We start from the raw sequence: 23743 nt of genomic DNA, 5'->3' as shown, positions 1-23743 counted from the left end.
GAGGGGTAGCCGTGTTATACTGGATCTGTAAAAGCCAAGAGTCCTGTGGCACCTTATAGACTAACAGACATATCGGAGCATGAACTTTCGTGGGTGAATACCCACTTCGTCAGATGCATCCGACGAAGTGGGTATTCACCCACAAAAGCTTGTGCTCCAATACGTCTGTTAGTCTATAAGGTACCACCGGACTCTTTGCTGCTTTTACAAATGGTACATTTTCACTTTTCATGCATATTTTACGTGGTCAGTTGGATCACAGGAAATACCACCTGGCCTGCAAAGCTATGTCTCCTATCCACCTGCACCTCACATTCTTGCATGCCCCCACCTCCTCAATCCTGCTGGAACCCAAAACAACAAGCCATCTTTTGGCAGCCACATAACAAGTGTAAAAAACCATAGGGTAATCATGTAAAGCCAGTATAGCCCTTGGTGTAGAAAACATGTTTTTAGGGGATACTATGTGGAAAGTGAAAAGCAAAACATAAACAAAAGAAAAAAGGGAAAATAATTAGATCTGGGGATGAATCATCCCATCCCATAGAAAAATCCACAGCAGGTGGGAGAGGAGTCAGAAAACTTCAAGAGATTCACCTCAAAGAGTTTTCTTCCAACTGCCCCCTCTGGTAGAATATATTTGGGGCATGGGCTGGGGCATAGTCCCCCAACCCCACAGATCTTAAGGATCCATAGGGAAGTGAAATCCCAAATGTGCAGAGGGGATTGCCTCTCCATTCTTTTTCTCTTGCCCCCACAATCCTGCAGCAAAATGACTCCGTCAGGAGCTGTCTTGTCAGCATCTGAATTGTCTGCTGTCCAGTTGCTGAGGAGGGTCTACGGAAGAGTTAATCTTGTGAGATCTCAGCATGGCTCTCTGAGGTGTTAGCTGGGGATAATGCCCTGAAGAGCACCTGATCCCTCAGTTCTATCCCCTAGTACCCAATCTCGGTGAAGCCTTATCCTTCTGGTACACAGAGAGAGGCTCCTAGGAAGCTGGGGAAGGGAGATGATGAAAACCGCAGTGGAATGGAATGAGGTGGAAGCAGCACTCAGTCATCTGCCAGATTTTTGTCCCCCCAGCTCATGAGTTGGAGAGACACTTGTGTTCCCAAGAAATTGAATCTCTTTCTCCAATATCTCCTGAAGACAGCCCTTTTCATTAGGGGAAAGGTCTCTACCGGCTCTCCCTTTCTAGGTCCTGGCCCAACTACAGTTGCCTTTCTTCTCCCCATTATCAGAGCAGAGGCAGTGAAGCAGTTGTGATTACTTATCCTCTGCTGGGGGCTTCCATTCCTTACCCCCGACTTTTGTCAATGTGGTCACTGCAGGGGGTATTTATGGGCCATTAAACTAGACAGTAAATAAATTGTTAAATAATTAAAGACAGGCTGCTAATAGTTATTGGATGGTAATTATTTCTTGTTACTCCCATCCTGGACTGAATTCAAATAGGTGACCTATAAGTGAAATGCTTCAGCTCCCATCTTTAAATACTTTAGATCTATGTTGTTTGCATTTCAAGAAGCCAGAACAGAATGAAGAAGTTATTCCGATCAATGAATCTGCAGAGTTAGAACTCTGTCCTTCTGGTGTTTGTGTCAATTCATGCCATTTCAAAGTTTCATGGTATTAACTAATATAAGGAAACATTCATTATATTTTGTCAAAGATTTAAAGAAAAAGAGCACAATGCTGGTAAAGAAAAATCTAAACTGTTCAAACCACGGGGGATCTCTTTTATACCAGCTATGCTAACAGAATGTAGGTTTTTCAGCAGCATCTCTCTATTCTCTTTGGTGTTATTTCATTTAGATGCAAAGAATCTCAATTTCTGTTTTGCCTAAAATGCTTTTTATTAAGTTTGTTAGGGTAGGTTTACACTTACCTTCCGGGTCGACGCGGTGAGTTCGACTTCTCAGAGTTCGAACTATCGTGTCTGATCTAGACGCGATAGTTCAAACTCCAGAAGCGCTGCGGTCGACTCCGGTACTCCACCACTGCAAACGGCAGTGGTGGAGTCGACGGGGGAGCCGCGGAGTTCGACCCCGCCGCGTCTGGACGGGTGAGTAGGTCGAACTAGGGTACTTCGAATTCAGCTACGCTATTCACGTAGCTGAATTTGTGTACCCTAGTTCGACCCCCCTTCTTAGTGTAGACCAGGCCTTAGAGACAAATGTAACTATTATTTTCCTGTTCTAGCTTTGAGAATAAGTATTTAATGCTGAATCTCCTTACTTCATCAAAATATGTCATGTACAGGTAGTTCACAGATCTATAATAAATTCATTTTGGGCACTTCTTAAATATCTACAAAATATCAGATTTCATTTTGATATAGTCCTATCAAGCACACAGTGAATTTGCATATACAGTGGTGCAACCCAGTTTTAGTGTTGTATAATTAAACAGAAAGCAGTATGTCAAATATTTGTCTTAAAGAAAGGCATGGATTTGCACATATCTCATCAATATGCCACTCTGTTACAATATAAATATTTCCATAAGACTTAGTTTTATTGTGTGAAAATTACTATAGTCTGTCAACTTTCTTCTGAATATGATAGGCAAGGACTATTAACATGATCACATTTGTTATCAAGTGAGACAGGGATCCTTTTCCTTCATTCAATATCTGAAATTGTAATTAATGACTTCTAGGTGACTATAGGTCCTGTATGATTTGTGTCAAAGTAACCATTAGAGAATTTTAATTCACAGTCAGAAGCCAAGAATGCCATCAAATCTATCTTCTGCCCTGACTACATTATGCAGTATGGGGAGAAAAAAACCATCATGCCAAGAACCTACAGGCTGAGGAGTTGCTCTGTGTACAGGGACAAAGAGATTATGTTCCTCACATGCAATTTGTTATGCTCTTGTGTAAATTCTGGAAACAGAAACATTTCTCTTTTTTCTTATCTTTCGCTAGAAAAACTAAAGGAATAAAATAATGATGATATGAAAAACACATGGAGATGTAACAGGCTATCCTAGACTAAAGCATTAATTAAACATACCATCATGCTGTGAAAGGCTACTAGTGCCAGAAAATAGATACAGTAATTTTTAGATGCAGAACCTATTTGATGTTACATTTTAAATGAAATATTTTTTTAAAAAAATACAACCATTACACTCTGCATAATCAGAGGTTCAATGTAATGAGGGTAGTTAGCTAAATAAGTTGTCATTGAATTCACTGATTATAATTGCTTCTTTAGAGTAACATACTTATGTTTACCTCCTAAAAATATAAAAGAATATCACAGTGGAGGAGAAGGCTATTGGCGAGGCCTTTTCCAGCTACCATGTAGTTTTTGCTTTTCTCTCCTCTTCTGCTAAACAAAAGGGAACAGAACTATCTGTCAATAATTCTGGACACAACTGGCTTAAAATAATGGTTCCAAATTACAAAGAATGATAAGCAATAGGAAAATAAATATGTATTTCCTCCGCTGAATGCACACATAAATTCATTTCTATAGAGTGGTGACTGGGACCCACGTGGCTGGTGGAGCTGCAGATAGTAATTTGCACTCTTCTTTTTAAAGTAAAAAACTGGGACATTATACATAGTTAGGGATGTCACAGGAAAGTGTTTTATTGGGGTATAAGGAAGGTTGATAGGCAGATCAGAAGAAAAAGCAGCACATTCTGCCTTCTCTTATTACCTTCCCCTTTCAGAATGAAAAACTTACGGTGCTACACTGTACACTGCTTACCCTGAAGTGCAGGATGGGAGAAAACAATATTTATCCCTCTGTGACCCTGTCACTGTTTTCTCCTAGTCCTAACTTCTCCCACTCCAAACTAGCTCTTATCCTACCATCTCCCTCTCAACGGATCTCACCAGTCCACACACATCATCACTCATTTGTTGACTTAATTTCTCCTGCACCAATTCTGCCAACCCATCAAGGGACTTTGGGGCAAATTATTAAAGGTATTTACACAGCTAAAGATACAGATAGGTATCTAGTAGAATTTTCAAAACTGCCTGGATACCTAACTCCCATCAATGGGAAATTAGTGGAATCAATGGAGGTAGGCACCTGGATGCTTTTGAAAATCCCACTAGGTGTCCATATGCATCTTTAGGCACCAAAATACCTTTAATAATCTGGCCCCAATGATTAAGTGTCCTTTGTGGTTTTGAAAATCTTCTCCTAAGCATTTACAGTATTTTGGGGCACTGACCAGTGGAACGATGCTTCTCTGAAAACCAGTGAACAGAAACTACTAGATATCTTGAGATAAACTCTCTAGGAAGCTACTCACATTTTCTAGGACAACATACCTCTTAATAGCAATTTCAGAATGTCCTTTAAAGAGGCCTATCCTCTTCTCATGGACTTAGTTTGTAACTCTGTCCACTCTATTTGCCATATTTAGAAAAGGGATTAATTACACTGATTTTAGGAAGGGGGTAAAGAATAACATCCCTATTGCTGTTAGTGGAATTCTTAAAGCATTAACTTAAAAACACCTTTCAATCTGAAAATTTATATTCCAGAAGCTTTCAAAACCTGTCCCAGCTAATGGCAACACTGCATAAAAATCAATGGGAGTTAGGCCAGAGTACGGATTATAGGATTTAGTCCCATGCAATGAAGTTAATGATAGTTGTTTTGACTTATACTCACTATGACAAAAAGGAAAAATACATATTTTGCCAGATGTAAAAGTACAGTATAGTTCTGTTTATCTGAAACCCAATTATCTGAACCTCCACATTATCCAAATCCCTTCCTTGCCCCCCATGTATCTTATGCTGGGGTATAGGTGAGGGAGCAGTGCTTAATTTGTGCTCTGGGCTTGCCATGTCAGTTATGAAAGTAAAAAAATTGCTTGAGTCCCAGCACCTCTTTCATTACAAATTAAGCACTGGGAGGGAGGTTCAGGTAGTAGAGCAGAGAACCCCCGGGACAGGACTGCAAAGAGGAGGACTCAACACCGAGCCATGGAGGAGGCCCCTCTCTGCTGACTGGCTGAATGGCTCCTGCCCTCTTGGCTATCCAAACTCCTGATTATCCAAATAAAATCAGTGCTCCCCCAGTTATTCAGATAATCGGGAGTATACTGTATACTAAAATCACATGAGTAGTGGGGAATTTTATTATTAATTATTATTATTTTAATGGTTTTTTGAACAGTAAACCATCTCAGAGTCACAGATGATATTGTGTTGATCACCAAAAATACTATCAAACTACAGAAAATGCTGCGAGAACTCAACACAAAAAGCAGCCAAGTCGGACTGAAAATTAACCGATCCAAAATGAAATGTATGTGGTCTGATACCTTGTCAAAAGCCCAAATAACAATTAAGGGAGAACAAATAGAAGAATTTGAGCAATATGTCTATTTGGGCCAAGAAATTAACATGGGTGAACTCTCCCAAAGAAAGAAAGCAGGCTGGTGTGCATTCAATTCTATCAAGGATGTCCTCCAAGGAAAAATCAACAAGGCAACATGCACCAGCCTGTTCATCTCAACAGGACTGCCAGCAATGTTGTACGGTGCTGACAAAGACAGCGGAACAGCAACTGTCTGTCATGGAGATGGCGATGGAAAAAAGAATTCTGGGAATTTCAATCCACAACTGAGTCCCCAGTGAAGTGATCGGACAACAGAGTGGAGTGCAGGACGTTGTTGTGGAGAGCAGGAATAGTAAAATGTGATGGGCTGGGCATAAAGTGAGGCTCACTGACAATCGATGGACTTCAACTGTTACCAAGTGATACCCCCGGGAACTGAAACAACAACTCGTCTGACCTCCAAAGATATGGGAAGATTTTATTGTGAAAAGACATGGCCGCACATGGAGAAGGAAGGCCAGGATACGAGAAGAATGGAAGACGTGTTGTGATTGGCGCAATCTATACAAGGGCTGAAGGACCAATCGATCAAGGTGATGAACAGTAAAAAAATCCTAAATTATAAGCGAAACAAAATACACCTTGACTGCGTCTCTTTAAGTCTTAGTTATCTAAGATTAGCAATAGATTAATTAAGCCAACCCAAAAGTTCCCATAATGACATTGTGTTCAGGATTCAAACATCTTAATAACATTATTACAGTATTTATTACTTGCATTACTGCAGCACCCAGGAGTCCTAGACACAACATGAGAGACAGCACAAAGGTGCTTGTTTGACAATTTAACAAGTGGGTGATGGAGGCTTACATCATGGGTTGATCAATACCAAATGAAAGGTGATGACAGCTAGAGGGTGTCTTGACTGTGAAGGTTCTTGAAAGTGAAGACAAGCATCTTATGTGTGATGCAATAGAGAAGGGGGTGCCAGTGGAGGGATTCAAAGAGAGAGTGACATGGTCAAAGCGATGGGCTGGGAAAATTATCTTTACAGCATCATTCTGAATGGATATGAGTGGAATAAGACTGCATTTATCCAGACCAGAGACAAGGATGTTGCAGTAATCAAGATGTGAGATAACAGCACGAACAAGAATTTTAGCTGTGTAGGTGGCTGAATAAAATGATTACCTACCTCTTGTAACTTGTTTTTTGAGATGTGTTATGATAATATATGGAGATATACCTATCTAATTGAACTGGAAGGGACCTTGAAAGATCATTGAGTCCAGCCCCCTGCCTTTACTAGCAGGACCAAGTACTGATTTTACCCCAGATCCCTAAGTGACCCCCTCAAGGATTGAACTCACAACCCTGGGTTTAACAGGCCAATGCTCAAACCACTGAGCTATCCCTCCCCCCAATGTGTTTCTCACATCCATTCCAATAGGTGTGTGTGCACATGTGTTTTTCCCCTAGCGGTACCCGTCGGGTTGGCTGTGGAGCCCCCTGGAGTGATGCCCTCACGGTGGTGTTTATAGGACACTGCCAACCTGCCGCCTGCTCAGTTCCTTCTTGACAGAAGACTCTGACAGAGGGGAGGCGGGTGGGATTTGGACTGGACATGAGCAACATATCTTGAAGAAAAACAGTTACGAGAGGTAGGTAGCCATTTTTCTTCTTCGAGTGCTTGTTCATGTCCATTCCAGTAAGTGACTCCCAAGCAGTTTCTCTGGAGGAGGGGTCAGAGATCACCTGGTTGCAGGACTTCCCTGCCGAATGCTGTATCATCCCTCGCTTGTTGAGTGATGGCATAGTGTAATGTGAAGGTGTGCACGGAAGACCATGTTGCTGCCTTGCATATGTCTTGAACAGGGACATGCGCAAGGAAAGCTGCGGATGAAGCCTGAGCTCTTGTGGAGTGCGCCATCAATGGCGGGGGCAGAACTTTGTCCAGGTCGTAGCACATTCTAATGTAGGACCTGATCCACAACGAAATGCACTGGGAAGCCCTCTCATCCTTTCAGCGATTGCAATAAAGAGCTCTGGTGACTTACAAAATGGGTTTGTGCATTCAATGTAGAAGGCTAGGGTATGCTTGACATCCAGGGAATGGACCATCTGCTGTCTGCCAGCGGCATGAGGCTTAAGGAAGAAGACTGGTAAAAATATGTCCTGATTCACATGAAACTGGGAGACCACTTTGATAGAAATGCAGGGTGAGGACGCAACTGAACCTTGTCTTTGTAAAAGATGGTGTGGGGCTCGGAGGTAAGCGCTTTGAGCTCAGAGGCCCTTCTGGCTGATGTTATAGCCACCAGAAAGGCAACCTTCCAAGAGAGGTAGGAGAGAGGGAAGGTGGCCATGAGCTCAAAGGGAGGGCCCAGGAGCCTGGACAAGACTAGGCTGAGGTCCCACTGGGGAATGGGCTACCGCACGGGGCTGGGGTAAAGCCTGTCCAAGCCTCAAAGCCCACCATGGGGTTTCCAAAGACTGATCTGCCGCCTGTCCCTGGGTTGAAGGCTGAGAGGGCAGCCAGGTGCATTTTAATAGATGATGTTGCTTCAGGTCCAGTAAGTAGTCCAAAAAGAGGGGAATTGACACTTGCTACTGTGGGATACCCTTCTGCAGGGACCAAATAGAAAATAGCTTCCACTTTGCCAGATACATGGCCCGGGTGGAAGGTTTCCTACTTCCCAGGAGAACTTCTCTCACTGAGTCCGAACACTGGAGCTCCAACAGGTTCAACCATGGAGTTTCCATGCTGTGAAGTGGAGGGACTCCACATTGGGGTGCTGGAGCAATGAGGTCCTGAGTGATGAGGTCCAAGCATAAAGGAAGGGTTACTGGTTTGTCAACTGACAGGCTTAACAGCGTGGTGAACCAGTCCTGGTGGGGCCATGCAGGCACTATGGAGGATTAACAAAGCCCTATCCTGGCGGACCTTGAGGAGGACTCTTTGTATGAGAGGGAAGGGTGGGAACACATAGAGCATGTGACTCATCCACATGAGGTGAAAAGTTTCTGTGATGGAGCCTGGGCTGTGGTTCAGAAAGGAGCAGAACCACTGCTATTTCCTGTTGCTCTGTGTCACAAACAGATCTATGTGGGGAAAGCCCCACTTCTGGAAAACTGAAAGGGTGATGTCCGGCCTGAGGGACCATTTGTGACTGAGGAACGAGCGGCTGAGTCGGTCGGCTAGCTCGTTCTACGCCCCCAGGAGGCACAATGCTTGTATGTGTATCGAGTTGGTGATGCAAAATTCCCAGACCTCTAGGGCTTCCTAGCACAGGAGAGGAGCGAGCACCACCCTGTTTGTTTATATAAAACATTGCCGTGGTGTGTCTGTGAGCACTGACACACATCTGCCTCTAAGGTGATTCTGGAATGCTTGGCATGCCAGACAGACTGCCCTCAACTCCGGCACGTTAATGTGCAGTGATAGTTCTGCCTGAGACCATAGGCCTTGAGTTCTGATACTGCCTAGGCCCCTTCCCACCCTAGCGGTGAGGCGTCCATGACCAGTGACATGAGTGGTTGTGGTTTGGCAAAGGGAACTCCCGCACAGACCACTTGCGGCTGTAGCCACCAGAGTAGTGACTCGAGAATGGAAGGGCAACTATCCTGTCCAGTGGGTCTCGGCTGAGTCTGTACACTTGAGCCAACCATGCCTGGAGGGGTCTGAGACATGGTCTGGCATAGTGGACCATGTATGTGCACACCCCCTTATATCCCAGAAGCTTCATACAGTTTCTGGCTGCTGTTGTGGGGAACTGGCGGAGGTTCTCGATAATGTCCCTGAGTGTTTGGAAGTGTGGCTTGGGCAGGGATGCCCGGCTTGCACAGAATCCAAGAGAGCCCCTATGAACTCTATTCTCTGCGTAGGGAGCAGCATGGATTTGGCCATGTTTAGTATGAGGCCCAGCCTGAGGAACGTGGCGCAGGCCAAGGCCACATGCAACTCCACTTGTGCTTGCGACTTGGCCTTGATGAGCCAGTCGTCCAGGTACAGGAATACTTGTACCTGACGTTTACAGAGGAAGGCTGCCACAACTGCCATGCACTTCGTGAACACCCTGGGGGCCATCGAGAGCCCAAATGGGAGCACCGTGAACTGGTAGTGCTGGCCGCTGGCCACAAAGTGAAGAAACCGTCTGGGCTGGGATAACAGAGATGAAGTAAGCATTCTGCATATTGAGGGCAGAGTACCAGTCCCCCAGATCCAGGGAAGGAATGATAGAGGTGAGGGAGACCATGTGAAACCTGGATTTCTTGATGAATGCATTGAGGTCTCACAGATCCAGAATAGGTCACAGTCCACCCTTGGCCTTGGGGATAAAGAAATATCGGGAATAAAATCCCTTGCCCTGAACTCCTGAGGAACCTCCTCTATTGCTCCCAGAAAAAGGAGCGATTGCACATCCTGGAGAAGGAGTTGCTCGTGAGAAAGGTCTCTGAAGAGGGATGGGGAAGATGGGTGGGAAGGCGGGAGGGAACAGAACTGGATAGACTATCCCACCCTATCATGCTCAGAACCCAGCAATCTGTTGTGATCTGGGACTAAGCACGGTAGAAGTGGGATAGCCAGTTCACAAAGGGAAGGGAAGGATCCAGATTGAGTCCTGGTGCTCTGTCCTAGAGTGCACCTTCAAAAGTTAAGTTTCGGCCCTGGGGGTTGTTTGGATGAGACCTGACCTTGGCTTGAGGAGGACTGTGACTGGCACCTCCTATTATTCCTGCCTCTTTTCCTGGCTGAGTCCTGCCTCGGGGGTCCAGAGTAGAAGTGGGAGGGGTGATGGGGTTTGAAGGCCTTCCTTTGGGGTGAGGGAGTGTGGATACCCAGGGACTTCAATGTCACCCTTTAGTCTTTCAGACTATGCAAGCGGGAGTTTGTGTTCTTGGCAAACAAACCCGCACGGTCAACCGGCAGGTACTGAATGGTGTTCTGGACCTCTGGGGGTATGCCCAAAACGTGTAACCAGGAGCTCTATCTCATGGTGATTGCTGTGGCCATGGTCTGAGCCTCAAAGTCAGCTGGGTCTAGGGCAGCCTGGAGGGAGGTTCTTGACACACTTTGGCCTCTTCAAGAAGTGCCGCGAACTCTGGGCGTGGGTCTGACGGGCACAATTGCTGGAACTTAGTGAGCGCTCTCCAGGAATTGAAGGTGTAGTGGCTGAGCACCACTTGCTGATTAGCAATGCAAAGCTGGAGCCCCCTGGTCGAGTAGACTTTACGGCTGAAAAGGTCCAGCTTCTTAGTGTCCTGTGACTTTGGGGCAGGACCCGATTGACCTTGCCGCTCTTTGTGGTTCACCACATTCACCACTAATGTTCCAGGCTGAGGGTGGGTAAAAACGTGTTTGTACCCCTTCTGCAGCACAAAATACAGTACCTCCTTTCCACCCCTTTGGCCATAGGAGGTATGGAAGCTGGGGTCTACCATAGCACCTTTGTGGTGCTTTACATGGTCTTTATAAGGGGCAACACTACCCTAAAAGGACCCTCTGGGGCAAGAATGTCCAACATTGGGTCCGAGTCTTCTGGCACCTCCTCAGCCTGGAGGTGTAAGTTTTGGACTACCCTCCTAAGAAAGTCCTGGTGCAACCTATTTTCCATCACAGGGAGTGTGGTGGTGGAGGTGCCAGCCACCGCGTCATCTGGTGAAGAGGATGATGAGGTCCATGGGACCAGGTCATCCTGACCCTCAGACTCCCTGGAGGGTGGCTTGGGTACACCTGCTTGCTCTATTTGGGGTGGACTGTGGCGCTGGTACCACATGGGGTGCTGGCTCAAGAGTTGCACCCACTTGCGAAGACCCAGGGTCCTTGTCACATGGGGGGTCTTCAGGTGCTGTGGGAGTATGGTGTAGCACCGACGTGGCTGAAGTAGGAGCACGGGGCGTGGACACCATGGATATAGCCCTGGAGCCCTGCCCTTGAGCCTGATGGTAGGCCCAAGGAGTCCAAAAGGCCTACTGTACTGGGCCCTGCCATTGTGGGGGCCAAGATACCACCAGCGCCAGCACTTCCCGTGATCTGCAGTGCCGGGACTCAGACTGGTACCGACCAACTATGTTGGGAGATCGACGATTCATTATCAAAGTCGATGAATAGTTTGAGCAAGACCATGGAAGGTGGAGCCTGATGGTGCCGGGGAATGGTACCACAGTGATGGGGAGCAGTGCCATAGCATTGGTGGCTTTCCCCGGTGTTGAATGGGTGGCGGTGCCCATTGGTGCTGCAAAAGGTGCCATAGACTGTGCCATCGCCGGTGCTGGGCCTTGCGATGCTGCCTGGACCGGTGCCAGTGGTCATGCCTGCAGGGCCGGGAACTGTGCCGTCATGGCAATAAGGTATCTGGCGTGGAGGGAAGATCAATCTTGTCCTCCAACTCCTCCCGAGATGGGGAGTCGACAAGCACCAGACTCAATGGAGCCCCTGGCAAGGCCAGAGTCGACAGCGCCAAGATCTGAAGGCCAGGCTGTGGGTGCCCTGACATAGGAAAAACCCCACTGGGATCCCTGTGCTGTTTCCTGATGGGGGACCAACCCCTGTTCACCTTCTTCTTCTTATGCGGCACCGGGGACTGAGAGCGGTGCTGCATGCTCAATCCTGCTTTGTGAGCTGGGGAGCAGTGTCTGTGCTCCCTGGAGGAGTCTTTTTTCGGTGCTGAGGCATCCCACACCGAAGCCGGTGTCTGCGCACCGATGTCGCCGGTGCCGCTTCCGGTGCTGGCTGAGACTGAAGAGCCGCCTCCATTAAAAGGAGCTTGAGGCGATAGTTCCAATCCCTCTTCGTCCTGGGTCTAAAGCTCCTGCAAATGGAGCACTTATCTGTTTGATGGCCCTCACCCAGGCATTTAAGGGTTTCCACAGTGTTCACAGGATTTAAACAGCTGAGACCCAGGCATACCCCGGTCAGGGGAGCTAGGGAGGGGGGGAACTCCCTGAAAGAGGCTAACTATAACTACTACTTTCAAGAACTATTTACAACTAACTAGAAGGTAACCACTAAGTAGGCACTTGCAAAGCAAGAGGCTGAAGGAAGCTCCAGCGACCATCACTGGAGTTAAGAAAGAACTGAGCAGGCGGCGGGGCAGCAGTGTCCTATATACACAACCATGAAGGTGCCATTCCAGGACGCTCCACAGTTGACCCGATGGTTACGCGAGGGGAGAAACCTTCCAACGATCATGCATGCGGCGCACACACACACTTATTGGAATGGACATGAGCAAGCACTTGAAGAAGAATGTAAAGATACAATGCAGAAAGAATCAGCAAGCTTTAAACATAGTCTGGAGGTGACGACTTAGAGAGAGGTCGAAGTCAAAGATCACACTCTGGTTATGGGACCGAGTGACTGGCACGATGGTTATGTTGTCCACTGTGATGGAGAAAGGAGGTAGCAGAACGGCTGGGGGAGTATGATCAGGAGCTCTATTTTTAGCCACATTGATCAAGAGCTGACTGCTAGACATCTGTGAGGAAATGTCAGAGACACAGGCTGAGATTTTGGTTTGGCCAGAAGGAGACAGGTCTAGAATAGAGTCAGATCAGTGAGTCATAGTTGAATTTGTGTTTGTGGATGAGATTACTCAGACACAAGGCATGGAGCGGGGAAGAGAAGAGAACCAAGGAGAGAGCTCTGTGGAACTGTGGCCCAGGAACCTTGTTGTGACAACTGGCAGAGCGCACAGAGAGGCACAGAATTTTACAGGGATCCCTTGGATCAAGTATATGCACAATAATTCACCAAAGGGTGTTATGAAAGTTCTCTATTCAGAGCCAGTACCTCACTGGTCATCATAATCATTGTGGAATGTATGTACAGATAACACTTAAGAAGTTATGCATCTATACTGGAAATTATGTTCTTAAAGCCTGGATGTTAAAGGCAGGTCCCCAGAGGTGACATGTCTCAGACAGATCCTGTTCAGGCAGGGGATAGTAGATGCTTAGTTCATCTCTGGTCATTGTGCATTGTGTGTCTCGCAAAGTAAGTCTATTTGCATAATGAGCCACCAGCTAATCAAGACTGTGAAATTAACAAGAGACTGCAAAATCTACAGGAAGGAACACACAGCAGGAGAGTGTCTGGTTTATTAATAAAGATCAGAGCACTGTTTTGATAGATCAGGCATTGCAAAAGAGAGACAGTATCCTCTACCCAGGGGACAAGCTGGCAGCATATTCTGTCTAATAAAAAAAAGGATGACAGCTGGCCTTGGATGAAAAATGCTAGAAGGACTCTGGGAAGAGCTTTGCTCTATATAATGTGAAAGTATCTAGTTAAATAAGTTTAGGCTCTAGAATGCGTGTTCTGATTTTATATGTAACCATTTGTTTCCAATATTTCTACTTGCTGTTATTTGAATCTCTCCTCTTTGTTAAATAAACTTTTCCTTATTTTCACTATGAACATATCTAAGTGCTCTTTGTTACAAGGAGCGGTGACCTGGGCGAAGCCAATAAGCTGAGTCTACTGCTTCTTTGGGAGCAGTGAATCTGTGAGTACTGTGAGTAACCAGTGCAACAAGGGCTGGACACTTCTGGGAGATGCTTGGAAGGCTCAGGAATTGGAGCATGCCTATCGTTTACCTGCAGAGGGACAGCAGAGCCTGTATAGGCTGAGAGGGGAGCGCTTTTGTTGTCTGTGTACATTTTTTTTTTATGAATCTAGCTAAATTTCAAAGCAAAATGTTGTTTTGAAACAAAAAGTTGAAGCATTTTATTTAAAAATATCAAAATGGACCATTTAGACTTTTTCAAGAAAATTGTTTTCATTTTTTTTTAATTAGACCAAAACTATTTGCTGAATTTGACCTGAATTTGCAAATGATGTCATTTGACCAAAAAATGTATTTTTGGTCAATGATTATTTTCTGAAAAAAATGCTCAGCTCTACTCATGGGTATTTTTTATAAGACAGGAGAGACTAGCATATGCTTGTACTGTGAGGGGAAAGAGTCAAAAGAAAGTGAGAGGTTAAGGAGAAGACTGGGCATGAGGGACATCAGGAGATGGGATGAGGTCACTTATATATCAGCTACTGTATCACTAAGGCATATGAGGGTAGGCCTTGCTGGAGCCCTAGGCATAACTAGACATGTGAACCAAAGGCTGTGAACCAGAGTAGGCCTGGCCTTGGTAGAATAGTAACAAAGCAGGAATTGGCTAATGAAGGAAGCACTTCCCTGACTGGAGAGGATGGCTCAAGAATACCCAGAGTTCTCAAGTAATGATGTAAACAAATTTCCAAGCGATTGTACAGGAATACACTGACCCCTTGTAAGATAAGGGATAATGGATGAGGATGTTTTGTTCGAACTAGCAGTCACAAGGTATAAGGGTGGTAACTAACAACATCTGGAGTGTAATAGGTAACTGTCTTGTATCAGTGTATAAAAGAAGTCATATGAGGGGCAACTTTGTATAGGCCAAGGGAACAGGCCCTAGTGGGCCTTTACCTTATCACAGGCATACATGTATTAGTGTCCCTGTGACACGTTGGACAGGGCACCAGTACAGTGCTTTGCCAACAATAAACCTGGCCAAGTGCCTTCGTCACTGAACCGAGCCTGTGGTCTTTCTTATGAATAACATCGAGTTCTGCTGAATTAACATGGAGCGCTGTTGGCTAGTGCAGCTGACATCAAAACTCCAAGAGCGGCAGCACTGAGCAGCAGTAACAATGTTGCTGCAGCAGCATTCTGTGGCACTAACAACAATGAGCTCTTTATATTCTTCCTCTAACTTAGAAGATAACTGCTGAGTTATCAAACATATAGTAATAAAGATGTTTAAAATCTTTGCTGACTTAATTGCTTTCTCCTGGTGACGCAACATCTTCTCATTAAGAAACCTTTAGGTCGGAATAAATTTACAATGCTGGCAACTGTCACCACCTTCCCAATTTGCAAATAGAATTTTTTCCCCTGCAAGTGACAGGGAAACAGAAATGGTGACACTTGGTTAACTATAAAAATAAATGCAATCTGGCTGGCAGCGTGAAAAAGAAATATACACCCATTAAGAATGAGTATGGTGCAGATGTTAAAATTTGTTTTTAAAAAAGTCATAGTTTTATTTATTTACTTCTGAAGTAACAGATTTACACAGATAAAGGTTTTCCTATGTGTTTATGCATCTTTTCTGGAATTCTGTAGCAACTCTAATACTTCACTGCACTAAAATTAAAAGTACCTTATAGTAGTGATTTGATTAAAACTGCTAGGGTTGAGTTAAATAAGAAAGATAGAGAGAGGTTCTATCCCTCCCCCATAAACATCTTGTACTATAGCTTCCTCATGAAAATCCTATGATTTATGTTTCAGTCTTGATATACAGTACTTGCAAAAGCCTAAAAACAAGAACTGTAAAAGATTTTATGACTGCCCAACTCAGAGTCAAAGACAGCAGTTTTGTATCTAGGCCAACATATCTGCTATATCACTGGTGATATTATGAAGAAGCTGGTCAGAGTTCCATCAAGGTTGTGTTTTGCAATTCAAGCATGGACTCAACCTCTCTGTTATGTACGATGAATAAAGCATATCCTCCTATTTCTTTTATCTTTTTTACAGTGCAAATATTTGTAATAAAAAATACTAATGTAAAGTGAGCACTGTACACTTTGCATTCTGTATTGTAATTGAAATCAATATATTTGAAAATGTAGACCATCCAAAAATATTTCTAATACATTTAAATTTGTATTCTATTATTGTTTAACAGTGTGATTAAAACTGTGATTAATTGCAAATATTTTTCTCATCATTTGACAGTCCTAGTAGATTCTATTACTTGCAGAGTACTGCCAGTACTTCCAGGGAGCATGCATACATTTCCATGAGATATTTAATTTCAATTTTATGGTTTTCTTTGAGAACTATTATCCAAATGTCACTGAGTTTTGCTGCTGTAGTTACTTTATTAGAGTCTCTTAGCCAAACACCTATTCTAACTAGCAACTGGCAGAACAAGAATATTAGCATCTGCTTTTCTGGATTTCTTGTACTCTATTTTCACATTATATTACATATGCAGTTAATTCCTGAAGCTCCCTTGTCCCTCATTTATGGGATGTGGTATGATCACCATTAAAAAGTCAGCACTTACAAACACTTACCACATTATTATTCGACATAACAGGTTTTTTCCCTATACTGGGAATACAAAAGACCCACTCGACACCCCTATGAAATTTTTGGTAAATCTTGACTGTTTAATCATGACTTTTTTGAAAAAGTATTCTCCTAGAGGTTGGCCACCGGTCAGGTTTGTCAGTAAAGATGGCCTTAAGAGTATTATATCCCATTAAAGCTGCAGCAGGAACTAAGATAGGAAGATCATCATAATGCAGAACAGCAGACACCTTGTTCTGTGCTCTTTCCAGCTCACACAAGCTAAGTAGGATCAGGCAGCATCAGCACTTTTGGGCCCACTAAGTTAGTGAAATTTTTGCCATTGATTTCAGTAAGCTTTAGGTCAGGCCCTTGGACAGTAAACCTCCTCAACTAGCTGCCTTGTGCCGCTGGTGTAAGAGCCAAGTAATTTGGAAGTCAGACTGATGTATGGAAGCAGTAGAACTTCTTCAGTGAAAGGCTGGCCTCAGCTAGCCCATGTGTTGCTATGGTCAGAGAAAGCTGCAGAACCCATGTTTCACACAAGTACTTCCACAATAAATGAACCAGTAGAAGAAACTGAGAACATGCTCCTGGATGACAGTAAATGAAACCAGGGAAGACTGAATGTAATAGGGTGCCTAATTATTATAATGGCAGTTGGGTTAAAAGTGCAGAGACACAGATATAGTAAACAGAAAGGAAATGCACAATTTTTATTGAATATCTTTTACAAACTCCTAAAGGAATTTCTGAAAGTCCACCAATGAGGTAAAACAGAAGAACACTATGTACACCTAGACATATTTTCAGAAGAAAAGCACAGAGAACTTCTCTTGAAAAGGGTGAGTGGAAGGAACTGTACATTTAATACTGGGATCTTCACTCTTTTTTTAATACTGCTCACTGTTCCCTGTCCAAGTACTGTCACTTTAAGAAAAGTTTGGACAGGATGACTGTGTTCTCTTTCCTCCTCCTTCCCCTTTCTCCTATATCTTTATCTCATCGTTCTTTCCCTCACTTCTCATTTCTTCTTTTAAAAGCCGCCCACCTTCTCAGAGCTAATGGGAATCAGATACCATTTCAGATTTCATCAGCCTCATGAAGCTAGAAAAACAAAAAGCCACAATTTTACTGCATTCTTGATTTCCAGTGAGCCTTTTTACAATTTGTCTACAAATATAGCCTACTCAAAGAAATGGCATCCAAAAATGCAGTGAAAATGCCTAATATCTCTTCTCCTGGGCTTGTTACATTACTTTACACACAAATAAAAGCAGAAATTTTTCTGTATGAAAAATTCTACTGGATGTTATGGAATCATTACTAGAATGCCCCATCTTGTGATCTTTTTATGTACACTGTACACTACATGTGCATATCTCTTAGATGCAGTTGAAGCAAATACCCATGTTTATTTTTCTTTTTTTGTTGACACAATGGTATTGAGCGTCCAGGAAAACAGCATGGGCTGTTAAATCCTGTTCTGTAGAGATTAAGTAAATAAACCTACAAAATTAGATTATAATATTTAACAACTCTGATATCAATACATTAATTCATTAACCAAATACAGCTGTAACTCATGATATAGCAATATAGCATTTATCAGTGTCTTTTAGGGAATTTAAGTATACCAGTTTGTGGTGTTCATCTCAAGGTAGATATTATTTTAACTGGTATGCACAAAAACTCTAGATTGTCCTAAGTGAGGCATTTCAATCTTTCTTTAAATTGAAACTGATAGATTATTTCTTGAATTGCTTGAGTATATGTATTCACTGAAGTTGTATTATAGTTTTCTAGATTTACTAGAAAATAAACTAGAGATTAACCTGAATCTAAACCCATTATGCAAAAACTCCAACTAAGTGTTGGATGTTCACACCCACCTTTAAAAGCTGTGGGACAATCTGTAAATTAATCCCCTCCCATCCACCTTCTCCCATCAAATGTAAACCTAATATCTTTATACAAATAATATTTCCACATAATTACAATAGAAATTTTTAGTTCTGTTACCAAATATTTTAAGGGAATCATTTCTTGTCTTTAACATTTTGCTAAGTCATTTTCCCTACATTATAAAGAATTGTGAGTATTGATTGGGGTTCTCAAATTTTTACATATGTGGATGCTTATAGGAGAGCTTGGCTCAGATATCACTTTCCATTACTTTTATCATCACCCAGACTGTTCCCTTCTCAGATACAATCAAATAACAACCTTGCAGCAACTATACTAATAGTGTATGGGAAAAAATATTAGGAAATAATTTCATTATTTTCACTTGTTTTTCAATGCAATTTAGGAACGCAAGGAGGAGAGCCAGAACCATGAGACCAGCCAGTGCCCTGTGAACTACCAGTGCTCCATGGATGACAATCTAAGAATGTCTGATTTAGGTTAATTTAAAATATAAAATCTACATAGCCACCATAGGGAAGGCTGGCTCACTACCTACCTGAGTTTCTGGTTATACTGTTTGACCTTTTCCAGTGAGGCTGCATTAATCTGGGCTTGAAATTCTTCTACTGACACATTGTCTCTGTAATAATATCCTTCCATGCTCTCCAGTGCTGTGATAAAAGGGAAAAAAATCAGTATTAAATATTTACTATACTCTTTCTCTGCAGTTAGAACCTGTCTGAAGTCTAGTGCCATACTTCTTAATCTTGAGGCTGTGACCTTCAACATTGATTGCAAAGCTGTTTCTGTGTGTCATCAAATTTCCACAGATCTTTCTCTAAGATTTTGTTTAAAAGAAAAATATTTCTTGCCCTTACGAAAAATGGTAAAAGACAGCGCTGATATCAATCCCGTGATTCTAATTAAATACACAGGCACTATTTAGAACAGTTTTTAGTTCTGAGGTGACCTTGGACACCTTTGGTACAATGAGATACTGTAGAAGCGGTTAGGCTATAGAAAAGGAAGGGACACACAATGACTCTCTTTTACTAGGCCTGACCTTGGGATACGTGCAGCCCCTGAAACTCCAGTTGCTTTATTCGAAAGTTTCAGGTGTTCAGTATTTCTCAGGACCAGGCTCCACTAAAAAACTTTTCCATACAGCCTGGAAAATGCCTTGTGGACCAGAAAAAAAAAATCTCTACTTTGGGATCAGAATGTTTTCAGTGTTATGTAAACTTGACTCTGACTCCCTGTCAGTTAATGTATATACTTCTAAAATTAAATTAAATAGAGGGAGCGGAGAAGTGAAAAATGACAGAGTGATGAGGTAAATCATTTAACCCTTATACTTTTGGCACACTTTTCCCAGCTCTAGTTCACAAAAAAAAAAAAAAAACCCCACACCACTCAATTTAATATAGATAGTCAGGATGTTAAATCGTTTTTCATAGCTGAGTCATACCTACTTTAAAAGACCTATGATGTGCAGCTGAGAAATCAAGATCTTCACATTCAGATCTTATTAGATTAATCTCATAATAGAGAAATGGGACTTCAGTTAAATACCTGTGGGGGAGAAGCTCTGAAGATTTTACAGTGAGGAACCCTGCCACTTTAATAATAATCTCTACAAATTTTAAGAGTTAGTTACCCAAGAGAACAATCAGAAAATGCATCTAATAAGCAGAATTCTTATGGGGACAGCTTGCAGGTTCAGAGCCCCAGTTGCACACCAAATACTAATTTTCATGACAATTCCTAATGTGACCAGTCAGTAAATAATTCATTCATTGTTCAAGAACATGCAAATCACAGTTCCTCTGAGTACTTATAGAGTTCATAATTTTGCTTCTGTACAAAAGATGGTAAAGACTGATGATCAAATTGCCTCCTAAGATGCCTGTCTTGAGCTCAACCAGACAGGGCCCAAGTGGAGGGCCCACTGTTCTCACTGGTATCTGCATGGTTGTAGGTGTCCAAGTTAGTAGGTTCTGGTGCAGAATTGGGACCTTACTGTGTAGAACAGTTTTGCTCTTCCCTTAAAGAGGGAAGAGGGCATTGTAATGCAGAGGAGAGAGGTGCTTCTGTTTTGTATATTTAAAACCAGAATAGAAAAGACTAGACTGAGGTTAAATGTGAACTGCCAAAAAATGTTAAAAATAAAAACAAATGTTAGTTTCAAAGTTAAACAGGTTAATTAGCTCAACTGCAAATGTAAATCCGAACTAAAGAGTTTGATTTTTTAAAAACTCATTTATTCAGTAGATATAAACTCACCCACTGGGAATTCATAAGACTTTATGACAATAGAAATATCCCCACATATTTTCTCCCTCTCTCTTTCACACACACATATCATATTCACACACACACATGCTCTGATCCTGCAAGGAGATATCATTTCTGTCCTTTTGAGATCTGTATAGTTAGTCACATGGTTCTAAAAAGTCTGGTTTACAGGTAGAGGGATACATAAGACATGGTAAAGATTTTTAAAGCTCTCTACAAATTTTCTAAGGCCCTCAATTTTACAACTGTTTATACACATGCTTAACTTTATATATTGGAACTCAATTAGACTACTCACTAGCATAAGGTTAAGCATGTGTGTATTTGCAGGAATGGGGACTAAAATTGGGTTTTTAACTTCTGTAAAATACTGTCTATAGCCCATACAAAACACATGATGGTGTAATATGAAGATTTAAGTGTCACTCAACTGAAGTGACCTTCACTGACTCATGTATTCATCCTGCAAGTAACAAAAACCCTTTCCAAACTCATGCTGCTAAAAATCTTTTATACTACAACACCATGTAGACTCTTTATTTAGGCTGGAAAATAGCTTGGCTCCATTGAGTTTCAGGCAGCAAGACTTTTCCCCCCAAAAATGAACAGCTGCATCTACAAAATGCTCAGTTCTTGAAGAGATGACATTTTCTCTCTTGATCACGAACAGGTTTCAGTTAGACTTGGAGAGCAGTTTCTTGTCAGCCAGTGTAAATGAAGATCACAGCTTTGATAGCACGTCATTATAAAACTGATGTGAAAATGAGTCACAGCTCACTGTGTGTGTAAGAAAAACGAAAGTGAAGTTACAGTAGTTCAGTGTATCAGTCAGTAAGACTTTTGTCATCACTAGAAAGATAGCAGGGGAGGCTCCAACAGGACTGGCTCTAAAGTTTTCGCCGCCCCAAACAGCACACCGAATTGCCACCGAGGGCGGTGGGGGTAGTCCATGTGCCTTTAGGGCAGCAGGCGCGTTTCCGCGGCGGCGGCGGCAATTCGGCGGCAGCTTCTATGTTTAGCTGAAGCCGCCCCGGACAGCTAAACATAGAAGCTGCTGCTCCCGAATTGCCGCCGCCACGGAAACGCGCCTGCCACCCTAAGGGCACACAGACTACCCCCGCCGCCCGCGGCGGCAATTCGGTGCGCTCTTTGGGGGCAAAACAACAGGGACTGCCGCCCCCTGCAGAATGCCGCCCCAAGCACCAGCTTGGAATGCTGGGGCCTGGAGCCGGCCCTGGGCTCCAGGCCCCAGCATGTCAAGTGCATGCTTGGGGCGACAAGTCACGGGGGGCGCTCTGCCGGCACCGCGAGGGCGGCAGGCAGGTTGCCTTCGGCGGCTTGCCTGCGGAGGGTCTGCTGGTCCCGTGGCTTCGGCGGATCTCCCGCAGGCGTGCCTGCGGAGGGTCTACTGGTCCCACAGCTTTGGAGGACCTCCCGCAGGCGCAGGCAGGCTGCCGAAGGCAGCCTACCTGCTGTGCTTGGGGCGGCAAAATGCCTAGAGCCACCCCTGAAGGATAGCATGTCTACCTTCTGCAGCTGGGTAAAGTGATGATAGGAAGGAGGAAATGGGTTTTATGGCAGGGCATCTGGTTCTCCCCCTGGTTCAGAGTATTTTTCAGAAAGGTGTAGAGTTTAACTTGGATCCCAGATCCAATACAGATGTGGGTGAAACTGGCTGATTTCACAAAGCCAGCCTCACTGGTGAAGTAGGATGGATTTTCTCAATGACATTTTGATAGGATAGTGAATAAAGAAATCTCAGGAGTTTAAATACTGCAAATTATTAAATAGCTGGGCCTTCTGGGAATCCTAGTTTCTTGCTCCCTTCCTCAACCTAGCTGATAGTGAACACAACTAGTGCCATGTCTGAACTTGTCTGCTGAGACCAGGGGGCATGTCTTAATATCCAACCACCTGTCAGGAATCAAGGCCTGCAACACAGGCAGCTTCATCAGTAGAGCTGGCCTGCAGCAAGCTGACCATAACATCTGTTTGGCTGGAGGGGTCTGCAGGGTGGCTTTTAAGACAGCAGAAGCAGTTAGCTGACTGCTCAATGCTCATGTCCACCACTGTGAAGTCTCCTGTGTTACCTTGTTTCTGCTGCTCCTGCCTTGCACCTAACCTTGCCTCTGCCCCTGCCTTGAATCCTCCTTGCTCCAGTTCCTGACCTCCAGTTTGACTCATGGCTTTGTTTCCTGACTATTGACTCTGGCTTGACCCTTGGTTCAGATATCCAGTCCCTGAACTCCGGTCTGACCCTTGGCTCCAGCTTCTGACAACTGATGCCTGCTCCAACCATTAGGCATGATGCCTGCTCTGAACAATAGGTTTAACGGACCTCATCCCAGTTACCTGATGCTACTGCCCTATTCGGTGTAAAAAGACACAGGTAATTCTGCAGCACATTCTGTACAAGAAAAAAAACTTTAATATTTTCAAGATGATATTGGAGCCAAACTATTTCCCATTCTTTGTGTGTCTTTATCATCTCATCATCTGCTGAGATGTTCCTGCTGTTATTCAGTCTCCTCATTGCCCTCCCTCCGGTGGGTGAATTTAAATCTATAAATAGTTTAAATGAAAAATCATTCAACTTTTTCTTTGGGATTTCATTTAAAATTGAGCTAACACCGTTTACTTTCAAAGATGTATTTGTCTTTACTTTAGCCTGAGGGTTTGCTATTCACCTTTAAATATTTTTGTATTGTAGTTACTTTTTATTAGATCAAAAGTTTCCACAAATTCTTCCGTTCCTTCATTTACTTGATTTATGAGCCCATTCCGGGTGTGTGCCAAAGACCTCCTGCAACATACTGAGAGCTCTCAACTCCCACTGAACTCAAAGGAAGCTGAAGGCAATCAGCACTTGGCAGGAGGCAGTTACCACTTTGGTGAATTAAACCCCAGGGTCCTGATGACTATAATGACACCACTGCTCACTGTAGGGAATATGCAATTTACAAATAACACAAGCATCAATGCCATTCATCCTTTCACTAATGTTTGTGGTGTCATGGCTACAGATACCCGGAAAAGATATTTAACTCTCCATATGTTTTAAAGAAGAATCACAGCTGATATCACCGTAGTCCTTTA

The 23743-nt window shown here is 43.5% G+C and overlaps 1 protein-coding gene across 3 annotated transcripts in view; it reads right to left on the bottom strand.

Moving 5' to 3' along the window:
• PREX2 (phosphatidylinositol-3,4,5-trisphosphate dependent Rac exchange factor 2) overlaps positions 1-23743 on the bottom strand; it is a 290193-nt gene that overhangs the window by 51379 nt on the left and 215071 nt on the right. For 2 of the 3 annotated variants that reach the window (XM_039522700.1, XM_039522701.1), the window contains one exon: positions 18909-19023. In XM_039522700.1, coding sequence (XP_039378634.1) covers positions 18909-19023 — 115 coding nt within the window. Of the gene's footprint in view, positions 1-17345; positions 17552-18908; positions 19024-23743 lie in introns of those variants that run through there. The other variant, XM_039522702.1, reaches the window with a different exon arrangement.

Source organism: Mauremys reevesii, linkage group 2 (genome assembly GCF_016161935.1).
Source record: "Mauremys reevesii isolate NIE-2019 linkage group 2, ASM1616193v1, whole genome shotgun sequence".
Lineage (NCBI taxonomy): Eukaryota > Metazoa > Chordata > Testudines > Geoemydidae > Mauremys > Mauremys reevesii.
This window is presented reverse-complemented; position numbering and strand designations above follow the sequence as displayed.